General features: G+C 39.8%; 1 protein-coding gene across 1 annotated transcript in view; it reads left to right on the top strand.

The window, feature by feature from the left end:
• Positions 1-24,160, top strand: part of CNTNAP2 (contactin associated protein 2) — a 1,378,773-nt gene that overhangs the window by 309,734 nt on the left and 1,044,879 nt on the right. The window contains exons 6-8 of the mRNA XM_047095265.1: positions 2,299-2,483; positions 8,716-8,859; positions 12,500-12,764. Of these exons, the coding sequence (XP_046951221.1) occupies positions 2,299-2,483; positions 8,716-8,859; positions 12,500-12,764 (594 nt within the window). The remainder of the gene's footprint in view (positions 1-2,298; positions 2,484-8,715; positions 8,860-12,499; positions 12,765-24,160) is intronic.

Below are 24,160 nucleotides of genomic sequence, written 5' to 3' on the forward strand. Positions count from 1 at the left end.
AAACATAATCAACTAGAAATCGGAGAATCAGGAATCAGAGAAATGAAATATTGCCTGGAAAAGGAGTTGAACTAGAGTGAGTTACTCTTTGGTTTGGTTTTTTTGTTGTTTTTAAGCGTTTTAAGCCTCTTGTTTGGCTAAAAAATTCAGGATTTATGTAAGAACTTGTTGAAGGGCATCATACAAATTCCATAAAGTCTTCTGTTATAAAGAGTAACAGAATTCTACAAAAATTTACATCTAAAATATATTAATAGCTGAAATTCTCATGTTAAATGCATCCCAGGAGAAAGCTACAAAACTAAAGATTAGAACATGAAAACAGATCCTGCCTCTTTCACATGCTTATCAGTCTGAGCGGTCCAAACATACTAAATTTTATTACTTTGAAAATCAGTATTATACTAAAAAGGACAGTTTCTTTTTTTTTTTAAGTTTATTCATTTATTTTGAGAGACAGAGAGCAAGAGAGAATATGAGCAGGGGAGGACAGAGAGAGACAGAGAGAAAGAGAATACTAAGCAGGCTCTGCACTGTTAGCATGGAGCCTGATGTGGGGCTTGAACCCACGAACCTTGAGATCATGACCTGAGCCGAAACCAAGAATTGATTGTTTAACCGACTGAGCCACCCAGGTGCCCCACTCTAAATCATTTTTGAAACAAGTTTAAATAGAAGACGAAAAGCAGAAATGGGTGGGGAGAGGTTTGATAACAGAAAATAAAATCTAAGCACTTGAACAAATATGCATACACACACACACACACACACACACACACACACACACACACAGAGCAGTTGAATTATATCTAAGGATCTTTATTTTTTCAACCCTTTCTCCTTTTTTTTTTTTTTCTAAAGTGAAACACAGAGAGAAGCCTTTTAAAAGCCATGTGCTTTATATAGGTGTGATGTTACTGTTCTGAAGCAAGTACCCGATCCTGTGACCTCACAGAATGATCATTACCTTTTCACTGCAAAGCAGTTTACTTGCAATTTTATTGACTGACTGGAATTTATGACAGTCAAGGAAATGGACTCACTCAGAGGTCCACTGTGCCTTTTGAATGCCATTACCTAAATATCAGGCATATCTAGCTGCTGCTGAGTCTTGTAGCCATTTAAAGTAATTTAAAGGAATAAAATTGAGTGTGTCCTTTCACTTAGACTTGTTCATGCTTTTCTTTCTCCCTCTCTGCCCCACCGCCACATGTCCATACACAATCATGGTCACAATCCCGGCACGTTTCATTTCATCACCAGAAGGAAAGAAAATCCGATCTAGGAAAACTATAGAAAATGTCAGGTGGAGACATCATTAGCATCCTAACTGTGAGAAAAAAAAAGAAAGAACGAATTCGATGCTCTAATCAGTTGTGTGTTTCTCTTATTTCTGTCATTCTATTTATTCTGAAATCATGATATATTTTTATAGCATTTAGTTTTGCCTGACCACGGAAAGCAATACTTGATTAGGCAAAATAGAAGGTAGTATAAAACGTGTGAACGGTAAACAGAGATGACTTGAGTAAACATTTTGGATTCTTGCACCCTTTCACTCTCATTTATGGCCTTATTGCCATAAACTAGATTAACGCCACAGATACATTTTTGCAAGTTTTTATTTTAAAATATAACTCGAGTTAATTTTCCGTGCAATTAAATATTACACCGTGCTTAAAATGACCGCTTCTGGAGCCAGTGGGAACTGGAAACCGTCATGCTGTGTTTTCTTGACCGATAATAAAAATAACAGCAACAGTGCAAGACGGTTAACAGGTAACATGGTGTAGCGAGTGCTCACTCTTTGCCAAGAAGTAAGTTGAGTTCTTTGCGTGTACTAATTACTTTAATCGTCATAGCAACCTTGCAAAGCTGCTGCTCTTCTTTTCTCCATCTTACACGTGAGGCAGCATATGTGCAGGGAAGCGGCCAGCTCGCCCAGGATGATGGCGCGAGCCGCTGCCGGAGCCAGCGTGAGAACTCGGGCACTTTGCTCCAGAGCCATGGGCACGGACTCTGTAAGGAACCCATCAGATCTAGCGGAATTCATGGCACCGTGGGGAAAAAAGCTCATTTTTTTTCTTCTTAAAGGAGATGTTTCCCATTGTTAATAACTTTTATCTATTTTGAGTATGCAACTGTTTTTAAGCGTAGTTATGCATGCTGGGCCCTACGGCAGTGTCAGGAGACGGGACTTTTGAGGGCAACGCCGGCCTATGGCTGTAATGAAAAGTCCGCTGCCCCCCAGGGTCACTGTGGTGTCACTGCCTCATTTCTGTTCGTCCCACGACTCAGGAAGCAACCAGCTCGGCCCCATCTACGGCCACACGTCTGTGACGACCGGAAGTCTGCTGGACGATCACCACTGGCACTCTGTGGTCATCGAGCGCCAGGGCCGGAGCATCAACCTCACCCTGGACAGGGGCGTGCAGCACTTCCGCACCAACGGAGAGTTCGACTACCTGGACCTGGACTACGAGGTGAGCGCCAGCACGTGGCCGTGGCGGGAGGGCCCCGGGGGCTGCCGCCGTCCCCCACGGCTCTGCCAGGAGACCGTCAGGCACGTAGCCGCCAACGCCACCCGCTTTCGACTCCGGGGGAGTCTCATCGTTCAACTTCAGGGCCCAGTCTATTCACGCTGTCATTTTATTCGTTTCTGAATTTCTAGTTTTTAATTGTATTTGAAGTGTTTTAAAAATCTTGGTATCAACGTAATCATTTGAAGGGAACGGACCATCTGTCCTGTCATCAGGGCAATTCAGTAAGTCCAGAATCAAATAGAAGATGTAATCTGTCCATTGTTAGTTAATTATGCTATAAATCACCCATTCTTCTTGAGGGTGGATGGACATCATATTATAAACGCAGGGCTGCCTAATATTTATTACAAAATATTGACTGAGAAATTCCAAGTTCTGATTTATATTACGTCATTTATGAATTCATGACTGTAGATATTTCCTCAGTCAGGTTCTATTTTCTCAGATATAATTATCATATAAGAAATAAAGTAAATATAGAATATTTTAAGAAGTTGTTCATAAATAAGAGGACGTATTTTACTCCCTAAATGACCAACGATTAAAAAAAATTGTTGATCATATCGACAAACTATATAGTCCCATATTATACAGGTTGGCATTTCAGGTTTTTTAATAAATTATTTGGAGAGCAGTTCAACCTTAAAATGTCCACACAAAATGTTAATCACATATAGAGATAAGAGTTCTAGACAATATTCACAACAGTGTTACATTTTCTACAAGAAAAAGGATGACAATGAAAAAAAGAGAGTAGCAGTAAAACAAATAGGATGAAATATTATTCAGCAAGAGGTTTCCAAACTTTCTTACTTCGCAAAACCCTCAGTGTGTTATTAATTTTTCCACACAATCCTAGACTATTCTGTAATAGTTTGAGCCAAACAACTTAATATATGTTTATAGCCTAACAACTCAGGAGCCCTTTGAACAAAATGCAGCTAAAATAAAAGAAAAAATGTACATTCGTATGAAAGAAAGAACAATGGTTACTTGCCGATGGGCGGAGTGTTCCTGTGCTGTCTAGCTCCTCAGATTTTGGAATCAGATTTGACTGCCATTCTCGTCTTCTGTCCCACTTTTACCTTCATGTGACACTGTTTTTATCAGAGAAACAGCCAAAAACTCATGTTCACAAAGACAGGAAATCATCAAAAGCAGTGTAGTAGGAGGTTGGAACGGTGAAGTAGTTCAAGCTAGCGTTTCACATAATGCCCAGAACATGTCAAATATCACTGTGTCTTCTTTAAAAATATAAAGTGTAGGGGCGCCTGGGTGGCTGAGACAGTTAAGCATCTGACTCTTGGTTTTGGTTCAGGTCACCATCTCACGGTTCATGAGACAGAACCCCGCGTCGATCTCTGCGCTGACAGCAGGAGCCTGCTTGGAATTTTCTCTCTCCCTCTCTCTGTAGCCCTTTTCTACTCAGCCTGTGTGTGTACATGCTCTCCCTCTCTCAAAATAAAGTTAAAAACTTAAAAAAAAATAAAAATATCAAGTGTATGGTAGCTGTGACCCTTTGGGGTTTCTGTGCTCAGTATGCCTCACTCCCAGTTTTGAAATTGTGTACACACACACACACACACACACACACATATACACACACAGAGATTTTTAAAAATGTGTAGTAGGCTTACCATAAGATAATTGAAAAAGTTAGGATTTACACCTGTGTTTTATATTTTCTTTTCGTTTTTTTCGTTAATGTTTATTTTTGAGAGAGAGGGAGACAGAGAGAGGGAGACAGAGCACAAGCAGGGCAGGGGCAGAGAGAGAGGGAGACACAGAATCCGAAGCAGGTCCAGGCTCTGAGCTGTTAGTACAGAGTCGACAGGGGGCTCGAGCCCATGAACTGTGAGATCACGACCTGAGCCGAAGTCAGACGCTCAACTGACTGAGCCACCCAGGTGCCTCTATATTTTCTTTAAATATTTAAATAGTTTCTAAATTGTCTCCAAGATGAATCTATTATATACATTCCTATGTAGGAATTTAAAATAGATTATGCTACATAAACCTTGATATTGAGACTTTATTAACATTAAAATAAGTTTAAGGTTATCAGAAAATAATTGTATCCATTTCCCCAAAAATCTCCTTAAAGCAAAATGATTATTGCAAGGGAAAGAATGTTAAAATCCCAGAAGTTTCTCTTTTTTTCTAAATTAGTGTATTTCTTGGCTTAGGTAGCTTATCTCTCCCTGTATGAGAGAACCTAAAGATGAATTATTCATCCTCCATTAATAAACTCTGAAGTATCATACAAGAGATTAGAGATCCTGGAACATTAGCAGTGGGCAAACACAATTCCAATTTTCAAAAAACAGAATTAAAAATTTGGGGTCATACACTCTATGAGTTTGTGGTGAAATCTATGAATATTCATGCACACACAAGACCTTGCATAGAGGGTCAGCACTTTCCTGGACACGTTGAGGCCCATCAATTATACACACCATGTTTGAGAACTTCAGCTGTAGACGACAATGCCTGAGACATTGTTAGAGACACTAGGAAAAATGTTAATTTATTGATAAAGAATCAGGAGTCAGTTGAATTGAGTCAGTCTCTCAGTGTTTTTGCACATATTTCTTTGACTCATCCATACAGTAACTAGACTCAGACCCCAAGTGGGGCTTGTTATGAATAATTGAAGTCATTCCTATTACTCAGGAAATTCCAAGGGTTTTAGGAGCTCTGTGCCAGGAACTGGGAACAAAGACCAAATATATTTATTTTACTACACCATGATAGAGTAATCCCATCATATAGACTAAATACAAATCATCTCAAGAACATACATAATAAAAAAATATAGAGATGCGTTCTGAGTGGTTATGTTTTGTTTATCGTAATTTAATTTAAATCTATATAATTTAGTTTTTAACAGTGGCTCTGTTTAACAATCTGTTTTCATGAGCCAGCATGAGTAGGATTCAGCACACTATAGGGGTAAATTAATACCTATAGCCATTCCCAGAGATGTACATCATGAAAGAAACAGTAGAAAACACGTTTGCTTCTTTGAGGTGACTCAGTGTGGGCATTGTCTTGTGGAGGATGGTTTAAGAGTTCGCCTTACTCACCTCCTGGAGCCTAGTTACACTGAAGAGTGAGCCAATCACCATTTGCAGGCAAACTGCTAGCCCCGTGCTGCCCTGAGAAAGTACAAAGGTAAACACATGCACATCCTTCATCTCGGCCAAAGGGCAGGACCACACACTGATGTTTGGCCTGGCTTCTCTCTTTTCCTCAGCTAAATTCCAGGATGCACCCACTGTGCCTGTTATGCCATTGCCTTTGCAGTACAGTTCTGCTTGGGAAGTAGAGGAATGCATGCCCCTTGATAGCTGGAGAGCTAGGCTAGGATTTGAGAGAGAAACCAGCTAGGATTTCGTAGAGAATCAACTGCGCGGCACAAACTGGACCCAAAGGCCTGGGTTTGTGTCCCTTTTTGCTTCTTACTGGTGTGTGACAGTGGACAAATCATAGTCCCCTTTTGGGAAGTGAAAGTAAAACTCCTTTGTCATAGCACTTGAAGAAGCGTAGGAAGCAATAGGAACCACCCCACGTGTCGGTTATGTGACAGATGCCTCCATATAGAAGGTGATGTGGGCAGGTAGCCCTGGGCTCACACGGCAGCGTCGTGGTCATCAAGACCCCAGTCTGCTTTTACCCTGCCGCTCCTCCACCCCCATTGCAAGTCATCCCACCATGGCTCTTCACCTTCCATCTTGCATTCCTAGTGGGAAGGAAGAGTGGAGAAGGCTGTGCTCGCCTCCCCTTTCATTTATAGTTCTTAGACTCACACAAGGTCCTACTTTATTCTCACAAGACCAAACCTTGCTTCACGGAGGTTGGTGAATGCCATAGGTTGGCTGGAGAGCTCTGTGCACGCTGAAGCACGTTTGCATTTCCCTAAAGAAGGTGTGAGAAAGGACACTCGGAGCTATCTAGCAGTCTCTGCCGTGCTGTGCAAACTCTTGGCAACTAACAAAATGGTGAATGTGGCTATTTCCTTGGAGTCAGGGTTGTTACTGAATGGTGACATCATCAGTAAGCCAATCGTGAGTTATATGAATATATGATTATCTAGCAACTGCAATGATGGGTTTTTTTGGCTATCTGAATAATTACAATATCAGGCACTTAAGGCACTTCATTTTACTGATGAGAATGCATAATCAGAAGAAGTGACAATCTAATATCACATGATTAGTTGTACTAGGAATTGGGATTTGAACCCACGTCTCCTAGTTGTGAGGAAATCTGGTAAATTGAGCCTCTGTTGCTTCCCTAGGGCACCTCTGATGATGAGGTAGGACATGTGCTGAGGGTTGCTGAAAGCAGGGAAACCAGAGGAGTGCTTAATCGTCATCCCAAAGAAAAAAGTTCCAAAAAAGTTCCAAAATAAATAAACCGTACACCTGGAGAAAGAATGAGACAGTATGTTGAAACTAGTATTTAGTAATAACGTTCAAAATGTGCCACTGCAGGGGGTACCCGGGTGGCTCGGTCGGTAGAACGTCTGACTCTTGAATTCAGCTGAGGTTATGATTCGTGAGATCAAGTCCCGCTGTCAGAGCCGTGCCTGCTTGGGATCCTCTCTCCCTCTCTCTCTGCCCCTCCCCCACTTGTACTCGCTCTCTCAAAAATAAATAAACTTAAAAAAAAGTATTAAAAAATGCGATGCATGTCATTAAGCATAGAAAATTTTATTCTCTCAACTGGGAAAGAACTGGTAAAATAAACTGTAGATGGAAATTATAACACTCCACGTAATTATCAATAATTCTTACCTTTGGTATTAGATATACTTAGTTAGGACCTAATAAGTTCAGTTTAGTGCCACTTGAAAATATTTTCCTAGTAATTCTACTGTTTTAGTTTACAGTATAATTTTCCTTTTGTCATTTCCTAATCCTTTCTATATATTTATTCTCAATCTCCCCTTCTTCTTTCATATATAAACTCTGTGGTAAATGATACATTTTCAACTAGCCATTATTACCAAATTTTATTTTCAGTGAGGTCCTTTGTTTTTTTATATTGTCTCATAAACTATCATTAATTTGTGCTTTTTTCCCCTAAAACTAAGCCTCTAAAATGCCGTGACACTAAATAAAAGACCATAATTTGCTAATGGCCTCCTAGAACACAAAGGTCTGTTTCTTATGTTTCAAATACAAAGTCTTGACGTTCAAAAATATTTAACAACTGCTTTCATTTTCAAAGCTTTATAGGAAAAGTTAATAATGGTACCGTTGAATAATAATTAAAAGAGAAATAACATCTGGGTTATATATCTTGGTACTGCAGCTCTGGTTAGTATTTAAATTTATTTACTACTAATTCACTATTAGCAGTAAATGTCATTATGGCAATACATATATTAAGTATAATTTTACATTATAGGAAGTTGATACTATACTGCTGTAATTTGGCCAAAGATACATGGAAAAATACGTACTCTCTTTTTATAGGTGATAGTTAGCAGCCAGAGAATCACGGTAAGGGGTGTCCAGCTTATTCCCTAGGATTCAGAAGACGTATAATATCTCTCAGCCTCAGTGCTCACATCATAGCCCCCACGTCCTAATATGTTCTTAATGTAGTAACAAGACTTTTTGAACCATTTTCGGTATTCGAATAAGTCTAGTGAATATTTGACTCAATGGTTTTTTAGAGTAAAATTAAGTCTACATAGGATAAATACAATATTTCTTCCTTTGGGCTGCGGTTTTTTCAGGGTAGTATTATATTCATACTGGGTATCTCATGATGACTAGAAGCATTGATTAGTATATCTTTGAATGATAAACATAAAAATATGTTTTTAATATTAATAAAAGAAGCGTCCTCAATAAAATCTTTTGAAACATTTCAGGAAAATTTATAAAATGCCTTTTGAGTGGCTACATTGGAAAAGATTATTACTATTTACTTATTAAAATCATAATCTAATTGCCAGAATTAATGATACTGTTATGGACTTCCATAACAACATAATTTAATATGCAACGGATTCTGGAGGAAGAAAAAATGTCTGTATATTCTGGGAGAGGTAAGATAATTGACCGTGGCTGTATTAACAGTTTTGTCTAATTTATTGTGAATGTTACCTGTTTAAGTCAAACACAGTGTGAACTTTTATAATTTTCTTTTCTCAAAGATAACCTTCGGAGGCATACCCTTCTCTGGGAAGCCAAGTTCCAGCAGTAGAAAGAACTTCAAAGGCTGCATGGAAAGCATTAATTACAATGGTATCAACATAACTGATCTTGCAAAAAGGAAGAAACTAGAGCCCTCAAATGTGGTAAGATTGCTCACTCCAAAATACTGATGTAGAGAAACGTCACAGTTTTGTTTTCTGTGGAGTATCGAACAGCGTCACACAGCATTTGTCGTCATGCCGATGTGGGGCTCAACAGTGTAAAAGTAACTTGAGAGTTGCCTAAAAATGTGTAACGAGTGGATATATTCTGAGAATAGGTAATGGTTTTTGAGGTCGATTAGAGTGAAATAGATGGTTAGTTTCACTCAGATGGGGCACAGGATTTTGACACCATGTTTCTGGATTCCCTGCCTCAGAGGGACAGGCGAACCTCAGTTGTGCTTTGTCCTGGCAGGTCAGCAGCCCTTACGCTGGCAGCATCATGTCTCCAGATGTCTGATCATATATGGCTTTCCAATTCTTGTTTATGATTTAATTCAATATTTTAGAAAGTGTTACATCCAGGAACTTGATTGTACTCACTTGTATGTTTCCAGAGATAACGCATCCAGATCAGTAAATAAATACACTTTTTGTGAAAGCCCGAACATACTAAATATCAGGCAGTTAAATAAGGATCGATTGCCACTGGGTAGTGAAGGCTGTGACATAGCGCCTGACAGGGATCTTCTTCCAGCTCCCTCTGGGAGTTGTTTCCAGATTTAACTGTTTAAAGGAGGAGAGCAAAAATCGAAGAATGCTCTAGCATACCCGCTTCTCCATGACACTGCTTAGCATCACTGAAAGATACCAGCTGAAAAATATAGTATGTGTCCCCTGTTGTTCTGCAAGAGCAGGAGTTAACTTCAATCTACAAGTATTATTTGGAAGAGTCTGGGGTTCCGGAGACCCACGCATTCGAGAAACCACTAACAGTAGATAACGTTACGAATGCTTGCCTCATGTCCCAGAAGAGCTCTGATGGTCTGTTGCCCTGCATTTGAGCTGAGGGTTTTTTTTTTTTTTTTTTTTACAAAATGACTGGACAAAAAGAAATCCTGTAATGAATAAACAGGAGTCCCAGGTCAGTTATAAAAAAAATTATTAAGGTATAAAATAATTCATGTGAAATTTTTCTTTAAAATTATTTTTTCTTAAAAATAATAGTACATACTGACTAAAAAGTTGAAATTTGAAATGATCTCATCAAACATTAATATAGAGAAAAATAGTAATAGTTCCATTTATAGGCAGCAGGCACTGTGCTAGGAATGTTACTTTTATGGTAATCTGAGAATAGTACTACAGTATGAGTAAAGATGTTGTCATACACGTTTTGTAGATGAAAAAAAAAAATGTGAGATTTTACCTGGAAAAGTAACTTTCCGAAATGAATGTGAGTGGATTCACAGCGTGTGACCCCCGAGGTCATAGTCTCCTATATTGTGTTATTTCCTACCTAGAGCAGTATTAATATATATGCTTTTTTAAGCTTTGGATAAAATGGCACCAGGGTCCTTTTGTTTTCCCAGAAATCGTTGCTTAAGATAAAAAGGTACAGAAGCCAAATCATCAGAATACTGTTTCTATTATCTGCACCTTTAGGAAGCGGTAAAGTGTTATTTCTGCGCAAACCTCCCATTGGGTCCTGAGATGCATTCATTAGGCACCCAAACTATAAAGGATTTTCCTATGGAGACTTATTCCCACGGCAACTTTAACTGCAAAATATATTGTAGTTACAAATGCTATTTTAACGTGAATAACAACGATATTTAATAAAGATAGATATAAATTATCTATAATTATATTTGTTAAAATAGAATGAACCCACATGGAATAAGCTTCTAAACAAAAACGTGTACATATTAAAATTTTAGGCAGAATAGAGACAAGTGGGATATTTTGTAAGCAACTCTAAAGGGAATATTTATGAAGGAAATTTGCTTTCAAAGATGTCAAGTGCTGGTATTTCAGTGAAATTGACTCAACACTCCTCCTGCACCCTGTCTTCACGCACAAACACGTTTCCTCATATTGGTTCACAACCTCCTGGAGGGCTTCCTGGGTGTAATCTGAAAACAGCCTTTGGATGCCGAGGCAGGGAGAGACAGAAGAAAGAGGCAGACCACATCCCACGGGTACGTGGCCGGTTTCATAGACAAGCAAGGGACTTGCTTCAAGACAAGCAAGGGAACTTCCAGGCTTGTCTTGGGCAGCCAGGAGATGAGTAGATCTCTGCCTTGCCTGCCAAGTCTGAAAAGTTTTGTAGAGGTCTTAACTGGATTCACTTATGGAGACAGGAGGACCCAACTGACTTCACTCAAGTACCCAGTTCAGATAGCCTCAACCCCGCATCTCTGTCTCAAGGCTCTGTCTTTGGAGCGGCCTCCAGGAGTTAAGGAGGCAAGTAGAGCAAACATTCCAAGGATGAGGGAGGAGGTGGGGAGCCTCTAATTGTCCCAGTCCTGCTCTAGGGTCAGCTGGCAGTCACGTCTTCTGGTGACCTCCTCTGGCACCTCATTACACATTGACTCCAGAGTCAGCATTTTTGCTCAGGAAGGACCTTTAGTTTTGCAGGGAGACAATCTCCACAACCCAGGTATGTGGTCAGTTATAACATCTCCATTATTAGGCGAAGGCAGTTCTTTTCATCAGTAAAAGCAAGCATTTAAAAATGACCATCTGTGAAGTGAAGCTGCAGATTTAATTTGAATATTAATTCAGAGGGACAGCCTGCCTTAGATGTGATGGCTAATGTGCTGAAATGGAAGAACCATCCATCTAAACGTAGACACCGTGGTGTTGTGTTGTGAAATAAATGATTGAAGGGCCCGATGAAAATGGCATCAAATTATATTCCTCAGGATATTATGGCAGGATAAAAGAAGTTGGAAGCAAGTGTAGGTTTTCAGACCTTTAATAGGAAGGTACTTACACACTGAATGTAACGTTTAGTAGTGTATCTGAATGGTAAGTCACATTTCTCTGTACAAAATAGAGGGAGTGGGAGGGGAAAGGAGCAGGCTTTAATGATCAAGTTTCTTTTCATTTTGTACGTTCATATTAGTATTTTCAGAAGCACTAATTCAGTATAATCTATGCACATTTAATATCACAATAACAATATAACAAAATAATCTGAAATAATCACGATTACGCTGATGTCTCACAGTTAATATTAATTCACATATATCAGGTATAAGGATAAGAGCCAAGAATCTTTGTCCCCTGATGTCAGTTAATAAATAGCAACCGAATGGCCGTAGTTCCCCTGCCCCCGCTGACCTGTGAAGGGACGCTGGACAAAGGCCGTCCAGAAGCCGGCAGCGGCCTCTCCTCCCTGGCTCGTGCCTCATCGGTACCGGGGGAGGGGCGCGGCAGCCCCCTGCCTTGTTCACGGAGTCCAGCCGTCTGCACTCAGGCCCACCCCGCTGGCACGCCTCCCGCCCCGTCGGCTGTCGTCCGCCAGTTCCACGGAAGACGGCCCTTCTTAGATCCCTCTTCTCGACGCCGGCCGCCCCTAGGCACACCCTGCAGGTGGAGTGATGCCCGGGTGTCCGGTTGCCGAATCCCCACCGCGCTGGCTGCCGCGTCGGAGAGCTCGCGCGGGCCCAGGCTCGGCTTCGGCCTCTCTACACCTGTCGCGGCCTCTCTACACCTGTCGCTCTGTCTGCCTTTGGACGCGGACTGCTCGTTTGAATCCTGCGCGCCTCTCAAAGCGCGTCCTTGTGTCTTACAGGGGAATTTGAGTTTCTCGTGTGTGGAGCCCTACACGGTGCCTGTGTTTTTCAACGCTACCAGTTACCTGGAGGTGCCGGGACGGCCTGACCAGGACCTGTTTTCCGTCAGTTTCCAGTTCAGGACCTGGAACCCAAACGGCCTCCTGCTTTTCAGTCACTTTGCGGATAATTTGGGCAACGTGGAGATCGACCTGACCGAAAGCAAAGTGGGTGTTCGCATCAACGTCACGCAGACCAAGATGAGCCAGATAGACATCTCCTCCGGTGAGTGAGCCCCGCGAGGCCGCCGTGATTTCCCCGGCCCGCGTCGCTTCTGTTGTCTCGTGTAGGTGTTGCGTGCCCGGGGTTCTGTGCGGATTCAGACTCGTGAGGGTCTCGCCTGGCTGCCCGGAGTGCTCGGGCACTTGCTGGGAAGGTGAGGCCTGGGCGAGGAGGCAAGTTGGTGGAGGCTGTGTCAGCACCAAAACCTTCTCTTGCTGATAAGCGCTAATTCACGTTCATCGGGACGGTGGGTAGTGCTCGGAGTGTTTTACGTTTACAGACGAAGAATGTCTGTTTTACTAACAGAAGAGTACCTGGCAGTTTTTGACTTGGACATTCAGATACCTTTTGCCCTTAGTAACAAGTGCATGTTAATTTAATTATGACTTTTAAAGTTATATTCAACTGCTTGAAGCAAAGCCTTGAAGTCTTCTCGCTAAATTTATGTGATATTTCGGGAAAACCACAACAACAGTAACAACAATAACAACGAAGGGCGGTTACAGGGAGGAATGACAAGATGTGTGCATCAACTGAGGAAAGACTGTCTTGGCTTAGGGTGATTTTTAAACATGACCTCACAATGGTATGATTGAGGCTGGGGTCATAATTGTTCCTAATTGAATAAACTTAGCAATCTTGGGATAATCTTTGACTAATATCGTACAAAGAAAGCTAGGATCACAGGGTGAGATGATATAAACAGAGAAAAACTAGGGGGACTGATAAACAGTAAAAGTTCTCATCAAATTTCTCTAGATATTCCTTGCCATAGTGTTATATTTTTATTTTGTTAGAACTCCTAAGAAATGGAAAACGGGAATAGCTAACGTTGACTGAGCGCTTTGTACAGATGTACCAAATACTCAGATGCTCAACTGTAAGACTGCCGACTGATTTCTAAATATTCCATGTTCACTTGCAATACCGTATGTATGCACCTGACATGGTTTCTAACACGTCCTACTATTTGTGTCCGTGTCGTTTCCCTGCAGGCTGTTAGGTCTTTAAGGGATGAGGCGATGCCTCTTCTTCTCTTCTAGCCTATAGAATAGCACCTGTTACATTAGAGGTCCTCTGGGAATGTTTGTGGAGTTAACACCGTGGCCCTTTGAGCTCGTGTTCACTAACAGAATATCTCTGGCTGAAGGGTATGCATCTTTCCATACGACAAGCTTTGTGTTTCTGTAGGGCGTGGCTGTATAGACTATTACTGAGAAGGATTCAAGGAAGGTATAGGGACCATGATGTCAGAGGTGTATCGAATTATTGAAATCAAAAGCTGTTGTGCAATGCCTGGAAGTTTACTTTTTCTGTGTTTGCTGTTAGTTTTGCTTTCCACTGAATGTTCAAATGGATTGATCAGCCGTATTTTATTACTACTTCCCAGTATAGATTCGCCTGGGGAGATTTAGAGCAAATACAAAATAACTGGAGATTCCAGAATAACACATAAAACACATACACATACAAATATCGACCATAGTTGAAAAACTCCCCGTTAGATTTTACTATGATTAATGATTCATTTCTAATGACTAAATACATAAAAATATAAGTATGAAGTCCTCCCTTCTAGCGTTCTCTGAACAAACCCAAATTCCTGGTGATTTTCCATGTAACATGAACCCTTACGATGGTAATGATAGGATCTTAAATGTACAGGTCCATAAAAATTTCCTAATTTAATTTGATCTTATTTAGGACTCTAAGATACTTTCATCTAATTTAAACTGTATTTTTATGAAAAAATAAAAGGAAGAAAGAAGAAAGGAATCCAATATGCAACAACTAATTTGCCTTAACAGATTTGCTTAAATATGATAAAATTGGACTTTAGAATTTTTGCCAATTTAGCCAACAATCTGTGCAAAGTAAGGGCAACTCATGGGAAATTTAAACATTTCTATAACCTTGCTCTTATACATCCCAATGAAAATACCTTACTGTTTCAAATATTTATTTTTCCTATACACATAGTGGAAGTCAAGATCACGTGGAAGTCAAGATCACATCAGTTATTACTGCTCAAGTTTCAGAAAGATTAGTAGGTAAATATAGATGCACATACATTTTTTAAAAGTTATGTCTATACTCATTTAAACTGTTTATTAAAAAATAAAAGAAAGAAAGAAGGAAGAGATTCAGTATATGACTACATTCATCCATCCTACAAATTCATATGGAGTTCACAGAAGGCAATTTTCATCTGTATTTAAAGCATTTTACCAAACTCAATTAAATGTATGAGTAACTTAGTGCAAGTAGCAACACCGAGAAAATAATTTAGAAAAATAAGTTAATCCCAGGGCACTAATGTTTGCTTTAACAAAGGGAAATAGTCTGTATTATATCTACCCTATTCTTATCAGCAGCATGAACACTGATGAATGTCAGTCCTTCTTTACCTTATTATTAAAATAGCTTGGTTGTAAGGGTGTCTGGGTGGCTCAGTCAGTTGAGCATCTGGCTCTTAGTTTTGGCTCAGGTAAAGATCTTTCTCGTGGTTCGTAAAATCGATCCCTGTGTCCTGCTCTGCGCAGGTAGCATAGAACTTACTTGGGATTCTCTGTCCCCTCTCCCCAACTTGCTCACACTCTCCCCTCCTCAAAATAAATTTAAAAAAAAAACTTAAAAATAGCTTGGTTGTGAAAATGTAGAAGATACAGACAATTTAGAAGAGGAAAGCAGTCACTGATAACATTACTATGTGCACACACATGTGCGTGCACACACACACACACACACACACACACACCACTTCTAGCATAGTGCATTGAGAGGTCATTATAGAGACACTCAAGTACTGTCTGTTAATAGATACTTATATCTTGGTTTTGTTTTTAGTTAGTAAGTTCTGTGGTCCAAGATGAAGGTAATTCAAATGGTTCACAAGCCTTTTCATTCTGTCTTGGACAGCATTGTCCTTTGGTGATGAATTCAAACTAACCCTGTAAGTTAGAGAATTTTCAGTACTTTTTTCCACCCATTCCTTGTATTTTTTCCCTCTATGTTGTAATTAATTTCAGGTCTCATTAGTTTTGATAATGGATTCAACTTGTAAAATTCACTCAAACTCTGAGTTACCTTCACTTTGCACAGTGGGTTATCTTTCCGTGAAAATACTTTCCAAGTTGCAACATCAACTTTTATAAAACATTCCACTATATTTATATCTATTTAGAACCCTAATTAGTGAGTGGTGAATACAGATTTATGCATTTCCTTTAACTAGGAGTAAGTAATAAAAGGGGGGAAAGTGCTAAAAGTATCAGATGGGTAATGTGGGTTCACTTGAGCGTATCATTTGTTTTAACTTCCATGTCAGAGCCGTGGAGAAGGTAGACCTAAAACTGTGTTTTTAAAATTATTTGGAGTTTTTAAAAATGGTTTTTCAAGCTTTTTTGAGGTAGGATTGACAAAGTTAAATTGTATGTATTTATACATTGTACAGGTTGTGCAGTGTGATTTTTTTAAGTTGTGTGATAATATATGTATACATTGTGAAATAATTACCACAACCAAATTAACAAATCTGTCACCTCACACTTGTGTGTGTGTGTGTGTGTGTGTGTGTGTGTGTGTGTATGTGTGAGCTCATGTGCATGGTGAGAACACTTAAGATGTATTCTTTTTTTTTATTTTTTTTAGCGTTTATTTATTTTTGAGAGAAAGACAGAACGTGAGAGAGGGGCAGAGAGAGAAAGGGAGACCCAGAATCTGAAGCAAGCTCCGGGCTCTGAGCTGTCAGCATAGAGCCTGACGCAGCCTGACCTGAGCTGAAGTCAGACACTTAACCGACTGAGCCACGCAGGTGCCTCAAGATCTATTCTTTTAGCAAATTTGAAGTATACATTATAGTATCATTAACTATAATCACCTGCTATACATTGGATTCCCTGGAACTTTTTCATCTCATAACTGAAAATTTGTATCTTTTGACCAACATCTTTCCGTGTTCCCTACCCTCCAGCTACTGGCAACCACTGCTCCACTCTCTAGTTCTATGACTTCTACTCCTTTAGATTCCTCATAAAAGTGAGATCATACAGTATTTGCCTTTCTGTACCTGGCTTATTTCACTTAGCGTAACATCCTCCAGATTCAAATGATTTTGTTAAAAACACAGTAAGAAAACATTTTATATTGTACTCAATTCCTACTAAAACAGAGTTTCACGAAATAAAACGTACTTTGCTATTTTAGATGCGCTTTTTTTTTAAGCTTATTTATTTTGAGAGAGAGAGCACACGTGGGCACATGTGCACGGGAGGGGCAGAGAGAGAGAGAGAGAATCTCAAGGAGGTTCTGGGAGCCTACAGTCTGTGAGATCATGAGGTGAGCTGAAGTCAAGAGTCGGATGCTTAACCAGCTGAGCCACCCAGGTGCCCCTAGATGCACTCTTGTAAGTTTGATGTTTTTGCCCTTTTCTTTTTCATTAAAATTCTCATGACCCCCAAATTCTTTTATGATCTAAAAACAAGTGACCTACATTTTGGAAAACGTTGACCTACAGATATGTCTTCTCATCTGAAGTTAGAATTTTTTGAAGTTCTAGCAGCTTGGAGGTATTTACTCTGTCATTACATTTTGGAATACTAAATGTATCTTCCAGGAACAATATTGCAATATTATAGTGGTAGTAAAAAAGTATTCATGTGTATTACTGTCTGATGTATAGTCAAACACACGCACACACACACACACACACACACACACACACACACACAAAGTACCTACTATTTGAGATAAGGTTTTTACTGCAAAATTCCTTAGTTTTATGCCACTAAATTATGCACAGATGTTTACAATAATACTCTAAAGCTGTGGTCTAACCATATTAATAAGGTCATAAAAGGTGTTCATCATTTATAAAGTGGAAGGGAAGTGATTTCTATTAATGACCTTTCTTACCTACTGAAAAAAGAAATCAGTTTCTATCCATGTAAACAAAGCCTTTTAGAAAAGATATTCAGAAATGCACTGCTTCTAAATCAGCTGTTTTCTACCTGAAGTATTAGAACCTCCTTGTTTTGTTTACATAGATATTGTTTCAATTTTAGAATGACTGTTCAGCATCTGTACTGCTTCAGAAACCTGTATTCAGCAAAGATCACCTTTGTTTGTATTTCTATCTCCAAAGAAAATCTTTTTTTTTAATTTTTTTTAACATTTATTTATTTTTGAGACCGAGAGAGAAAGAGCATGAACAGGGGAGGGGCAGAGAGAGAGGGAGACACAGAATCTGAAACAGGTTCCAGGCTCTGAGCTGTCAGCACAGAGCCCGACGCGGGGCTCGAACTCACGGACCGTGAGATCATGACCTGAGCTGAAGTCGGACGCTTAACCGACCAAGCCACCCAGGCGCCCCTCCAAAGAAAATCTTTTTGAGGCCTTGTTTTATTTTTGTTTTATTACAGTGTCCTTTGTAAACCTTTTGAGTTGCACCTTGGGTGTGTTAAGGGAAGGTGTCTTAGTCCAGTCAGGCTGCTGTAACAGAGCTCAGTAGATCGGGGGACTGGAACAACAGACATTTATTCCACAGAGTTCTGGAGGCCGGAAGCCCGCCCCCAGGGTGCTGGCATAGTTGAATTCTGGTGAAGGCCCTCTTCCAAGTTGCAGACATCTGCTTTCTCCCTGTGTCCTCACAGGTGGAAGGGGCTAGGGAGCTCTGTGGGGTCTCTTTCGTAAGAGCACTAACCCATTCGTGAGTGTTCCAACATTGTGACATAAGCACTTTCCGAAGGCTCCACCTGCTAATACCATCACATTGGGCATTAGAATTTCAACATATGAATTTGTAGTGGGGAGACACAAACATTTCAGGTCATAGCAGAAGGAGTAGACATTTTCTTGGCTTCTTGTGTAGCTGTGGAACTTGTTGGCAAATACTGACAGGTTTCCAGTTCATTGTTGGCAACTGTATTTCCCTGGGATTACTCCTGGCACTCTCTATCCTAAGCAATTAGAATATCTCTTCTCTTGATTTTATGAACATTTGAAAATGTAGTTAGTACATTAATTCTGGAAAGAATTCATACCAGTTTACAGAATTCAGTGAGAACTTGCATCATGAGGTTTCTTTTCCTTCACATAAGAAAAAAAATAGTTTAGTTTGCAATACCATTTTTTATGTTTTGTTTATTGAGAAATGATTTTCAGCTCTATGATTTCAAACTGCAGATATTATTTCAAAATTTCTTAAAATAAATTTTTATAACTCAGAAATAATTTTTAGGCTTACTTTACAGACTTCAAATGACTTTTTTTCCAATGCCTTATAGCAAACTGATTGGAGACATATTTAATAGTATATATTACATTCCTTAATTAAAGTTAAAACCATAATTATTAGGCATCTTAAAAATGTCACCCCTCCTTGACTATTAAATTTGTATCATTGTAATTCTAAAGGAATAAGGACACATATTTAACATAACATATATAAAATAATAAGCAGACAATTTTTAAGTGAAAAAGTGATTTTAAAGACTGCATCTTAATGTGGAATATTATGATGTCATTAGAAATAATGTTTCTCAACATTTAATACCATTGGAAAGTGTAATATAGGGAATAAAAATGTTTACAAAAATTATATAGAATATGGTATCTATTATTATTGTAAATGTGTATGGATAGCTAGAAAACAGTTCATAATGAAATAAAATCTGAATAGTACTAATAGTAATTATCTCTAATTAGTGGGTTATTGGCCCATTACTAACATCTTTTCTTTAATTGCTAACATTTTAATACATTTTTCATAATATCCAAAGTTTCTTCAATAAATATCAATTGCTGTGAAAGCAAAGCCAAACAAGGCAAAAAGGTATCTGCTAAATTAATTGAGGATAAAATAATAGTCCTAAAAAAGTATAATGGTTAAACAGCATTATGAATGGAAATTACACAGAGTAAGTTATATCAGTTCAAAAATTCTAGCTCCTCTCTTAATGAGAAGCATATTATGTGGTCAGTTTTGAAAAAGTTTGTCTCTGAACAGTGATCTTCAGCTTAATTTTCTTAATGGCATTTATGTAACAAATGGAGCACTTTATATTTGGATGCAGACATTTGGGCGTTGGGTCTACGAGCTTTTATTTGAAAATACACATAACTAATTTTGAGCAAATGCCACATTTGCCGTGTAATTCTAAATCTTTTTTTTTCTGGGATAGATAGATAAATGGATAAATTGATATATAAAAGCATTTCCCCTTAAAACTGTTGCCAGCTGTCAAGGAAAACAGATTTTACTTTTCTGTCTTAATGGTGAATCAATGGATGCATATCTCTTTATTTCCAAATAATCTGCATAGACTTCTACAAAAAAATGTAGCTAAATACTGATTTTTCGAATTCCTTCCATTTTGTTGGTCCTCTAGATATCGGAGATGTTCAAGAAAAGCTCAGAAATCCATCACTTTAAGACGCTAAAGACAAAGCCTGGCTCTGGATTGTTCGAGAAAGTGGAGCCTAAGGAAGGATGATTTCTAGAGCACTGTGCTCTCCTTAGTTAGGAATCTCGATTTGTGCCTGGCCAGCCTCTCTCCTCTTGTTTAGTAAAAGACAAAAGTGAGTGGGACGTAGATCAGTAGATAAAGATGTATTAAATATAAATAACCTTGGACAAATCTACAACACCAGTTTGCTGATGTTTTTCTCCCAAATTCACAAATAGGCTTGTTGTGAGAGCCACATGGCACCAAGCACAATGCATTTGAGTGAATATTATCTTGCTTCTGGGTAGCGTCACCGAGCTGACTTTTTATTATATTTCAATTCCCAACGTGGCTGTGCTATCATCATGCAAGCTGAGTAGAAATCTACCTTTAATTATACTTCAGTGCATGCTGATGCATTTTCACATCAATAGAAGTATTATATTCCAACATGAAAGGAGAAAGAGGCTGGGGGGGACGTTTTGTGATATTAGGTATTGACTTATTCTTTAGGAAGCAAAGGGGACATTTTAATTTATAATCACACTCCAGGATACCATACCTACTCTAGTTTCTACAATGTTTCTGGGCCTTTTAAAATATTCTATGCCTTTTTCAGGGAAGATGAATAAAACATGATTGTGTGTATGTGTGTATAATAATTTTTAAAAATTGCAAGAAGAGGATAAAACTTAGTAAACTTAGGTGGATAAAATAGAGGTAAAAACTCCCAGTAGGGACCAGGTCATGTTTTAAAAGCTTCAGTTTACTATATAAATAAACTTACCAAACAGGAAAAAAATCAGACATTACTTCTGTACACTATAAGAATAAAAATGAATTATGTAAGACCAGCAGAGAACACAGCTCAGGAACCCCAAACTTAATATATGGGTATAGTTGAAGATGTTTGCAAAACAGGGGGGAGAGGGCACAGAAACAGATTAGCTTTTCTGAGAGGCCCTTTTTTCTTTGCCTTTCCTATACGTTTAAGGGCTGAAACTTCTTGATAGGTAAGTAGTTGGTGCATTTAAGCAATATGGATTTATATAATAAAGAGATAATAAATCAGCTGATAATAAGCCAGGGTTCTCCAAAGAATCTCCGCCGATAAGATGTTTAAAGAGAAAGGGATTTATTAGGAGGAATGGGATCATGCAGTTATGGAGGCTGAGAGGTCCCAAGCTCTGGAGACCCAGGAGAGCCTATGGTATTGTTCCACTGCCTGTCCAGAAGTCTGACAACAGAGAGTGTGGTATAAGATACAGTCTGAAAGCTGGTTCAAGACTGGAGGCAGATAGGCTCAAGACTGGAGAGCTGACATTCCAGTCCTCGTCTGAAGACCAGTGTCCAGGCCTGAAGACAGTCATTCGGGGAGAGGGAACTCTTCCTCATTCCACCTTTTTATCCTATTCAGGCCTTCTTTGGATTGGTTGATCCCCCCACCCCCCATATTGAGAGAATCTGCTTTACTCAGTTTCAGGATTCAAATGGTAATCTTACCCAGAAGCACCTTCACAGGCATACCTAGAATAATGTTTACCCAAGCGTCTAGACACTCTGATACATAAAATTGAGATATTTAGATATGGACCATCACATCAAATTTAGATATTTTTCCATGAGTATGTCCTTTTGTTTTTTTTGTTTGTTTGTTTTTTTTTTATAAATTTTTTTTCAACGTTTATTTATTTTTGGGACAGAGAGAGACAGAGCATGAACGGGGGAGGGGCAGAGAGAGGGAGACACAGAATCGGAAACAGGCTCCAGGCTCTGAGCCATCAGCCCAGAGCCCGACGCGGGGCTCGAACTCACGGACCGCGAGATCGTGACCTGGCTGAAGTCGGACGCTTAACCGACTGCACCACCCAGGCGCCCCTGTCCTTTTGTTTTGAATAGTAACATAGTGTTGGCATGGAACAATCAAGAGATCAGTCACCTTCACAATCAGAAAGAACACAAAGCAAAACCACTGGATTAAGGCCTCCCCTCCAACCCTCCTCCCTTCCCTGCTTCATTAACCTCATGATGATGCTTACCTGGGGTTATTAACCAGAGAATTGAGACTATGAGATGGTACCATTGACTATTATCTACCTTTTCCCCTCTTACGACTTTTAAGCAATTTGAGCCATTCGATACGTGAACAATATAGGCTGTCGAGCTATCTGGTGTTTTGTTATAATTAGTTGTGGAAATGGGCCTTTTTGAAAAAGGGATCCCACAGATTCTGGTCGAGCTGCTTGGGACTTGTTAAATTGACTTGGGAAGTGTCTGAAGAATTACTCTACCGGATACCTTCTGAGATGTTTACCACATATATTTCTCAGTCTCTTCCCTTTATTCAGAAAAGTTCAAGAGAAGGTTGGGGCTGTCATACAATACTCCTCAGAAAGTACTTGCTTTTGATAATATTGTATGATAATATAATTATGTGGACCAAGCTTTAATCATAACTCAATTTTATGATTTATTTTATTCTGGCACATTTCTCTTGAGGCCTGTATAACCCCCCCCACCCCCCCAGCACAGACCATCCTTCTGGTAACTGAGTGCCTAGTTAGTTCCGAATTCTCTTTTTTTCCAGCCACTGCTTCCTTCCTCTTATTCTCTAGCATCTACTTTTGACAAGTACGTTTGGCTTAGATCTTTGCTATAGCACTTGTTGACATCTCCCGTTTTCTGAAAAATGCTGATGACCTGCCTAGTGTGTCCAGTCTTCTAGTCCTTCCAGTCTTTCTTCTAGCTCTTGTAGTCTTCCTGGGATCCTTTTAGAGACCGGATTCCTGTTGCTGAAGCTCTGTCCAGAGGCCGGGATCTTGCTACCCCTGGACATATCACCCTGCCGCCAGTACCCTGCCTAGATGTTGGAGTACTGCTCCCTCTGATTTCCTAGCATTCTTCCCCGCCCCTCATTCCAATTTTCTGCTCTATTATCTTTAAACCTGACATTGTCGACTTGAGTCTAGGCTGCAACCCCCTATTGCCTACAAGTATTTTCTGCCACTTTGGGCACAAATTTCAGTCTCCCAACCTGAAATGCCCCTGGCAGTTCTCCGTGGATCTGCACCAGAACTCAGCTTCCCTCTGTCTTCTCAGTCATCAAATTTCTGTTGCTTTTTGGGATACAGATATAACATCCAGGTTATCTGGGGGAGGGGGAGAACTGCAAGCAGAGAAGTAATAAAGCACACCCAGTCCCCAAGCTCTTCACTCTGCCTGGGCATAGAGGGTCAGCTGACACCATTGCCAAGGTTCCGTAATTACATCATTATGGGAAGCTACCGTGGTAGGAAAGGGACGCCCCTGGAGCATAGTAGCTGTTGTAAGTCTTGCACTGACTCAGATCTGCTGATGTAGCCCTCTGCTAGGGAGCTAACGGTTGGAGGAAATGACACTCCAGGGCCATCCGGAGACTGTGATGATAACTAACAGCTGCTGAATACCTCAACCATGCCTGTCACTCTGTGAAATCCTTTACATTCATTGCCTTGCCTGTGGCTCCAGTGACCTTGCGAGTTACGTACTGTTTTGTAACCACCTTTCTCACTCATTTATATCAGTGGTAGAATCATTCTCTTAGGGACCTGAGGTCAAACCTTAAGAAAAATCAAAATTTTCCCTCCATCTGTGCCCGGCACATGTTATGACACAGCAAGCACTACCAGTTCTTTTGAAGTGTCTCATCTGTCCATCCATCATCTCCATATCCTAGTTCAAAAAATTTCATTGCTTGATGGGGCGCCTGGGTGGCTCAGTCGGTTAAGCGGCTGACTTCGACTCAGGTCATGATCTCGCGGTCCGTGAGTTCGAGCCCCGCGTCGGGCTCTGTGCTGACAGCTCAGAACCTGGAGCCTGTTTCAGATTCTGTGTTTCCCTCTCTCTGACCCTCCCCCGTTCATGCTCTGTCTCTCTCGGTCTCAAAAATAAATAAACGTTAAAAAAAAATTTAAA

The sequence above is a fragment of the Lynx rufus genome, unplaced genomic scaffold (genome assembly GCF_022079265.1).
Source record: "Lynx rufus isolate CCGP_SWC_20201006 ecotype Redwood Valley unplaced genomic scaffold, mLynRuf1.p SCAF_4, whole genome shotgun sequence".
NCBI classification, from domain to species: Eukaryota; Metazoa; Chordata; class Mammalia; order Carnivora; family Felidae; genus Lynx; species Lynx rufus.